Source organism: Triticum aestivum, chromosome 7D, assembly GCF_018294505.1.
Source record: "Triticum aestivum cultivar Chinese Spring chromosome 7D, IWGSC CS RefSeq v2.1, whole genome shotgun sequence".
Taxonomy (NCBI): domain Eukaryota; kingdom Viridiplantae; phylum Streptophyta; class Magnoliopsida; order Poales; family Poaceae; genus Triticum; species Triticum aestivum.
This window is the reverse complement of record NC_057814.1, coordinates 83,572,636-83,579,987: the sequence shown is the minus strand read 5'-3', so window position 1 is coordinate 83,579,987 and position 7,352 is coordinate 83,572,636. Positions and strand designations below refer to the sequence as shown.

The 7,352-nt window shown below is 50.2% G+C and overlaps 1 protein-coding gene across 1 annotated transcript; it reads right to left on the bottom strand.

Annotated features, from left to right (window-relative positions):
* Positions 1-214: 214 nt before the first annotated feature.
* LOC123167534 (protein DETOXIFICATION 27) lies at positions 215-5,731 on the bottom strand. Its single transcript, XM_044585370.1, has 7 exons — positions 5,258-5,731; positions 2,062-2,603; positions 1,543-1,686; positions 1,223-1,461; positions 995-1,113; positions 819-905; positions 215-684 (listed from the first exon to the last, which is right to left on the bottom strand). Exons 1-7 carry the CDS (start codon positions 5,522-5,524, stop codon positions 637-639), a joined length of 1,446 nt encoding a protein of 481 aa, XP_044441305.1. The 5' UTR covers positions 5,525-5,731; the 3' UTR covers positions 215-636.
* Positions 5,732-7,352: the final 1,621 nt, after the last annotated feature.

The window sequence follows — 7,352 nt, the reverse complement described above, 5'->3', positions numbered from 1 at the left end:
GCTGTCTACTACAACAAGTTGTGCCCGACTCCGGCGATGGAGGGGCGATGACGGCGGCGCGCCTTCGGCTCGCTTCAGTGTTGGTAGTCGTCGTTAGGTGGTCTACGGATCTGGATGTAATTTCTATTATTTCTGGTATTCGTTGTACAACCATGATCGAAGATGAATAGATCGAAAATTTTCTGAAAAAAAAAAGGTTACGAAAATCTAGCGGTTATAATCTGATCGGGTGAATCGTGCAGAAAACAGGTCATGCCAGGTACAGTTATGTACATCTTAAGGATTATACTAGACAAGGTCCATCAAATCAACGTCTCGATGTTTTGCTTTCATCGGTGGAATTTGAATTTCTAGCACATTCCTCCTTTTTCTCTCCGTACTATGCTTTTGGATATCGTAGAAATACATAGATTTGAGCTCTCTAATAGCGCACTGAATTTTCTTGACCAGCGGATATCTTGAGAAACAGGCCGCCTGCGTGCTCCCTAGTGAAATACACGCCCACATTTTCTTCTGAACTAACTACTTCCTCCGTCCCATATTCTGATCGTTTACTTCTGATCCTTCTGCCGCTGAGCTCCTTTTCCCCTGTGTCAAAGGGAGCTGAAAGTTGACAACAATATTGTCGAGTAGCTTTCATTTTGTGCTGGCCCATTTTCTCATTCGTGCACTGGTGGTCTTGGCCTGCAACCACACAAGCAATGAGCTCAAAAATCCCAACAACAAAATTTGATAACCGAAAATAAGAGAATAAACTGCTGAATCTTATGACAAGATAAACAAAGCATATGGGAAAAGATGATCGAGCTCTCACGTACCTCATCGTCCCAATCACATCTCATGGTGAGGTAGACTAACACCAGTGTCTGAACAGCAGTCCCGCCAATCAACCCAGACCAAATTCCCTGCAAAATTTAGTCATGCATGATCAGAAGATGCAAACTTTCTTCTCTTCATTTATGTTTCTCTGGCCTTCTGATGATCCATTGCCTACCCGAACTCCGAAGCCGAGTGGCCAGCCCAGTATGATCCCGATCGGCACCCCGACCAGGTAGTAGGATCCGATGTTGACATAGGCGACCAGTGCTTGCCATCCAGAACCAATAGCTACACCTGCAATGCAATGCAACCACCCACAGTTAGAATACAATGCCACACAAGCGTGTAGAGCTTCAGTGGCATTTCTCGATCGATCGAGCTATAGAAGGAAATGTATGTATACCTGAGAGGACGGGCTGCACGCTGTTGAGGAGGATGGTGAAGGCTAGCAGCATGGAGAGGTTGTGCACGGCGTCGAGCACGGCCTTCCCCGACGAGAAGAGGAGCGCGATCTGGTCGTTGTAGGTGAGGATGAGGCACCAGAAGACGAGCCCGATCACCACGGAGGTGGTGATGGAGACGACGATGGAGAAGCGCGCGCCCTTGCCGCTGCCCGCGCCGAGCTCGTTTGCCACCCGCACCCTGCCATTTTCGGCAGAAAGTCGTCACTTGTTAGACAATGCATAGTCGTGTAAAGTGTAAACTCGGTGTGAGTACACGTACCCAGTTGCTGCCAGGAACCCTAGGGGGATCATCATCTCCCATCCGTTGATCGTCAAACATATGGAGAGGGCGTCCACGGCGATCTCAGCGTTGGGCAGGTACCCGGTAAGCAAAACAAGCACCCTATAGTACCAGTTCTCCATGCTGCGGATTGGCAAAGAAACGTCAAAGAATCAGGGCCTAGAATGTATACACTTCTTCGTTATACTCTACGAATTAGTACTCCCTCCGTTTTTATTTACTCCGTATATTAGTTTTGGTCAAAGTCAAGTTTTACAAACTTTAACAAAGTTTATAGACAAAAATATTAACATATACAATAACAAATCAATGACATTAGATTCGTTGTTAAATGTACTTTCACATCATATAGATTTGTTATTCTAAATATTTATATTCTTTTTTTATAAATTTGGTCAAACTTTACAAAGTTTGACTTCAGTCAACTCTAATATACGAAGTAAATAAAAACGGAGGGAGTACGTGCACTGTTGTAAAAACTGTGACAAAAAGACTTACCATAGCATGACGCCGGAGGCGGTGGAGAGCTTGATGAAGTCCCAGAAGTCGGCGAAGGCCTCCACGGAGAAGCCCCTCCACGAGAGCGGGCAGCCGCCGCAGACGACGTAGAAGAACTGCCCCAGGACGACGACCCACCAGGCGACGTCGGCGGCGACGACCACCCCGGCGTAGCCGAGATGGAAGCGGGTGACGAGGAGGTAGGTGACAAGGACGTGCAGCGCGAGGGTGGCCCCGGCGGTGGCGGCGGTGACCCAGTTCTTGAGCTGGCTCTGCAGGAAGCGGGTGAGCGGGAGCAGCATGGCCATGGCGAAGTGCTGAGGGATGAGCCACACGCTCATCTTGCCCGCCAGGCGGGACAGCTCCGGTGTCTGCCCGAGAAGGAGCAGCAGGTCCTCGGTGAAGACGTAGGTGGGCGTGAGCGCTAATGCGAAGAGGAAGAGCACGATCCACGAGCGCTGCAGGTAGATGCCCAACATGTGGTGCTTCTTCGCCCCGAACGCCTGCCCGCACAGCGTCTCCAGCGCGCTCGCCATGCCCAGCTGTTTGTTACCAGCAGTAGAAGAAAATTCATGAAACTACCATTGATGGACACCAGTGATCACAAATACAACTCGGTCTGGGTTTATTTGGCCCCTTTGTATTTTGTATCTAACTTTGACTGTAGATTTGACTAACAAACTATAAGTTATATGTCACGAAACTTGCATTGGTGGATTCGTATTTTAATGAGTTTTTTAATGATACTATTTTTAAGGTATATAACTTATTTTTTGATAGTTAAATCAAACATTAAAGTTCGACTCAAACTATAAGGAGAACCAATAAACAAGAACGGAGGTAGTACTGCACCGTTTTTCGCCATAGCCTGAAGATTTCCTTTTCTGTTTACTAGTACCAAACATTTTCACTGTGACGAAATAGTTCTACTCGTGCTACTGATGGTACGATGGCCATATGATGCCGTGAGCCATGACGAACTGGCCACCACAATGCAGTAGACCTGATTGGTGTCAGGGGCCGGTGCGTGACGGCGTCAGCAGCGGCAGGCGTACGTACGCACAAAACTGCACAAGATACAGTGTGCGGTGCGGCAGCTAGCGGCCGACCGGATCCAGCAATGAATTTGACATGTGCTCAACCAGGACACGGTTCCTCTTCCCTCTGTCTTGCGAAAGAGGGACACATCTCTGAATATTATTGGTTGTTGGTTTTCCTTCTTTTTTTCTGTTCCAGTCCAAAGAGAGCTGAAAGTAGTGCAGTCTCTCCTGCCAAGTTCATTTCTTTTTAGGTGTGGCTAGGTCTCTGAGACTTAATAAAGTCTTAGTCAAGTCATATAATACGTAAGAAAGAAAAAGCTAACTTTTTTTGGTATAGATCTCACGAATATAGCGTTGACTGAGACTTAGCCTAGATCGACTGAGATTTAGCAAAATTGTTTCTTTTTAGCCCGCATATAAGATTTGTCTTAACTCAAATGTAGCAAAGCTTGACTATGACCATAGGAAAAACTATCAACATATAAGATTATAGTGAAGTGTTCCCTCTAAAAACAATGCTGCTCGTGAGGTATACCAACTTAAGTACGAAATTAAAATCTGAAAGCTACTTGTAGTACGCTAGGTGTAGCTGTACCGACAGCAACCACATGACATGATCCCCGCGAGCAGGAGAAGGGGGATGGTGGCCGGCACGTATGTGTATAGTACTTCATTCGTCCGAAAATACTTGTCGCAAGAATGGATAAATCCAATTATGCGACAAGTAATTTGAGATGGAGGGAGTATTACTCAAGGCGTCACGAGCTGGACGTGATTGATGATAAGATACGGCGAGTTCCCATCGTTAGCGTTGACGACCCTGCGCTAGTTTACGCCGGAGTGCAAGCAAGGTCGACTGGTTCAAAAAGCCCAAAGCCCAAACCAATTTGGCAACCAACAAACGAATGTCCTCGCAAAAAGAAAAGAAAAAACAACAAACGAATGCCGTCACGTTCGTGGTTTTCTACTCGATCCTGTCCCCTTGTCTTTTCCGGAATGAGTGTGATCGATTGTGCTTCTACGCAAGATCTTACTCATCGTTTCATTTATTTCGAATATCAAATCACGAAGCAAGCCCACGGAATTAAAATCTGAAAGCCACTGCTTGCTTGCGTCGACGGAGGTAGCTAGCTGCACCAACGGACAGTCGTCAGCCCAACAACCGCATGATCCGCGCGCGCGCGCATCGGAAAAGAAATTGCTCAGGCTAGTGATAAGATGCCGTGGCGTGGCGTCAAGCTGGTTGACCCGGCCGCACTAGTTTACGCAGGCAGCTGCGCCATGAATGAAGGCCTTCCATGCATGTGGTTTGCTTAGCAGGAAGAACTCGATCAGCGCGCGTAGGGGAAATGGGATAGTGGTCGGCATGTTTGTAGTACTATTATTATTATTATTCAGAGTGACACGTGCCGGACCTAATCATAAGATACGGTGGCGTTTTCGGCGTTAAAGTTGACCCGGCACTACTTTACGCCGCGCGCGGTGTAGACTGCAGAGTCGACTAGTTTTCTGCAGTGTGAAATCCGGACGACAACTCCTGGCCGTCCGTGTCCGCAGACAGCTACTACAATCCACGCAAAATGATTTCAAATGCGACATATCATGAACGGCGAAGCCCGTGCCGTCTCCCTAAAAAACACAGTACTGCTGCTCATGAGTCATGAGGCATCGCGCCCCTGCTAAACGAAATGAAGGTCTGAAAGCTGCTCGTAGCCGCGGTGCAGGTGTTGCCCTGTTGTTCGTCAGCCGACAGTCGTCGGCCCAACAACCGCGCGCGTATGGGAAATGAAGACGGAGCATGTACTCAAGCTATCCAGATTAGCACGACAAAACTGCTCTACGTACGATGATTTTCCCATCCGACACGTACGACCAGAGAGCGCTGGGGATTTCCCACAAAACACGCGCACAGACACCCACGCGAGCTGGGGCGTGTTGATAGGATACGCGCGCGCGTTTTCTGCGATTAACGTTGACCAACCTGCACTAGTTCACGCCGCACTGCAAGGCATGTCAACTGGTTCAAAGTTTCAAACCATCGATGGTACGTGCTCCAGATTAAGACGTTTGCTGGGCTCGAGCAAGGAGACGCGGCTAGCAAATACAGAAGTGCTCGGGATCGAAGGTTTGTGCTTGGTTGTGGTTAACATGCTTACCAGGAACCCGAAGTTGAATCCGGCGATGACGGTGGAGGCGATGGAGAAGGCGGCGAGCTCGAGGTCGCCGATGTGGCCGATGAAGGCCTGCGAGACGACGTTGATCCCGTACAGCGCCACCCGCTGGAAGATGGCCGGCCCCACGATCCGCCACAGCCGCTTCGACTCCTCCCACCACTCCCGCGCCACCCGCCCCTGCCCGGTACCCTTGGCGGCCGGCACCAGCAGCGGCGCCGACGCCTCCTCCGCCTCCCCGTCCCCTCTCATGGCGCGCTCCACCTCCACTCGACGACGACGGCGCTCCGCACAGCTTGAGCTCCTCCGGGTTCTTTCTTTGCTTGTGTGCTTGCGGTCGATCGGGTGGCGAGTATATAGCGGAGGCCCCGCGCGTGCTTAATCAGCTCATTCATGTGGAGGCGCTGCTGGCTTGGCCCTGGCTAGCCATATCTGCCTGCCTGGCATACGGTAGCGTGACTTTTGGACGATCAGTAGATATATACTCCTACTTACAGGACAGGAGGGCTCCGCCCCCGCCCGTGCTTACAATCAGCTAATTTATGTGGACGGTCAGCGTAACACACGGTCCACAGCGCTTGAGCCGAGCCATCCACACGCACGCACCAACCATCGGCGCCCGCCACACCCACCACACCACACCACACCACACCCATCCGCCCGGAGATCGAGTGGAGAAGCTCAGTCAGAAACCCCAGCCAGTTTTCAAACTCTTTTGCTGAAGTGACGAGGCTGTCCCTTTTCTTGTCTTTTCGAAAAGAAGCGCCAGCTGACAAGGGCCGTCAGCTCGACCGGCGTGGCGCGCGCGCGCACGTATGTCCGGATCCATCGTCCAAAGCGAAACCGCTGATGAGCATCGCTTCGCCGGCGGGATCGGACGAGATCTAGGAGTACGTCGCTGTTGCGCGTCCATCCAACGGGGAGCAGGTGCGTGCGCAGGTACATCGGATACGGCCACGGCGCATCCAGGTGGATTGGACCCGGGCCATATTGATATTGTTTGCTTGTCCTCTGCTCGTCTTGTCGATACGCACGCTCTGACCGCGCGCACTCGCGTGATTTCATCGACAGTGAAGACATCACTCATCGGCGGATTGCTTATGATCGCTCGTATAGCGCGCGAACCGAGGCTAGCTCAGATGATTAGGCCAACTCCAACGCAGGACCCCATTTGATCCGATTGAGCCGAAACAGACACAAATCGCAGATCAACACAAGTTTTTTGTGCGCCGTCGACCCATTTCTGACTCAAATTTGGGCCGTGTTTGCGTCCAAACGAACAGGACGCGGGCGCACCCAGGCGCTCTCTTTGTCCACCCCTGGCTCGTCCGTCGGTGAGAAAGTCCTCTTTCCCCTCTTCCCTACTTAAGTTTGCACCTCCCCGGGCCCCCGCCATAGCCGCGTGATTGATCGAAAGTGAAGACATCACTCATCCGCGGATTGTTTTTTGATTGCCATGAAACGCCTGAACTGAGGCTAGCATTTACAACCAGTATTGGCTAGTTTCGAGTCTAAACATATGTAGACGTGTTCGGATCGTCAATGACCGGGCACGTTCCTTTTGAGCCTCCATTTATGCATTCATGCAAGATGGGGATAATGAGAGAAAGAGAAAGGAAAGAATAAAGACAAAAAAAGTGATCCGCGGTGGGCCGCATCATAGTGGAGGGCTGCCCGGGCATTCCCATATCCTCCCCATATTTAATGTGATATGGGAATTTGCAGACAACCCGGTCACATGAAGACAAAGTGTGTGTGTGTGTGGGGGTCCAGTTGGGTGGCCTTTTTTCTTTTTCTTTTTTGTGTTTGAACAGTGACCAGACTGTAAGACGAGACATTTGGGGGTCCGGTTGTAGATGCTCTTACATTCTTTATCGTGGAAACAACCATTAGAATTCAAGTGCTAGACTTGGCATTGGTGCTCATATTTTTAGATTTATTTCAGGGTTTAAGGTCACTAGTAGAAAAAGGGGATTTTGGCCCGGTTGGTAAGGGCCTTTAGTCCCGGTTTTTGAACCGGGACTAAAGGGTCGTTACTAATGCCTCCCCCCTTTAGTCCCGGTTCTTACACGAACCGGGA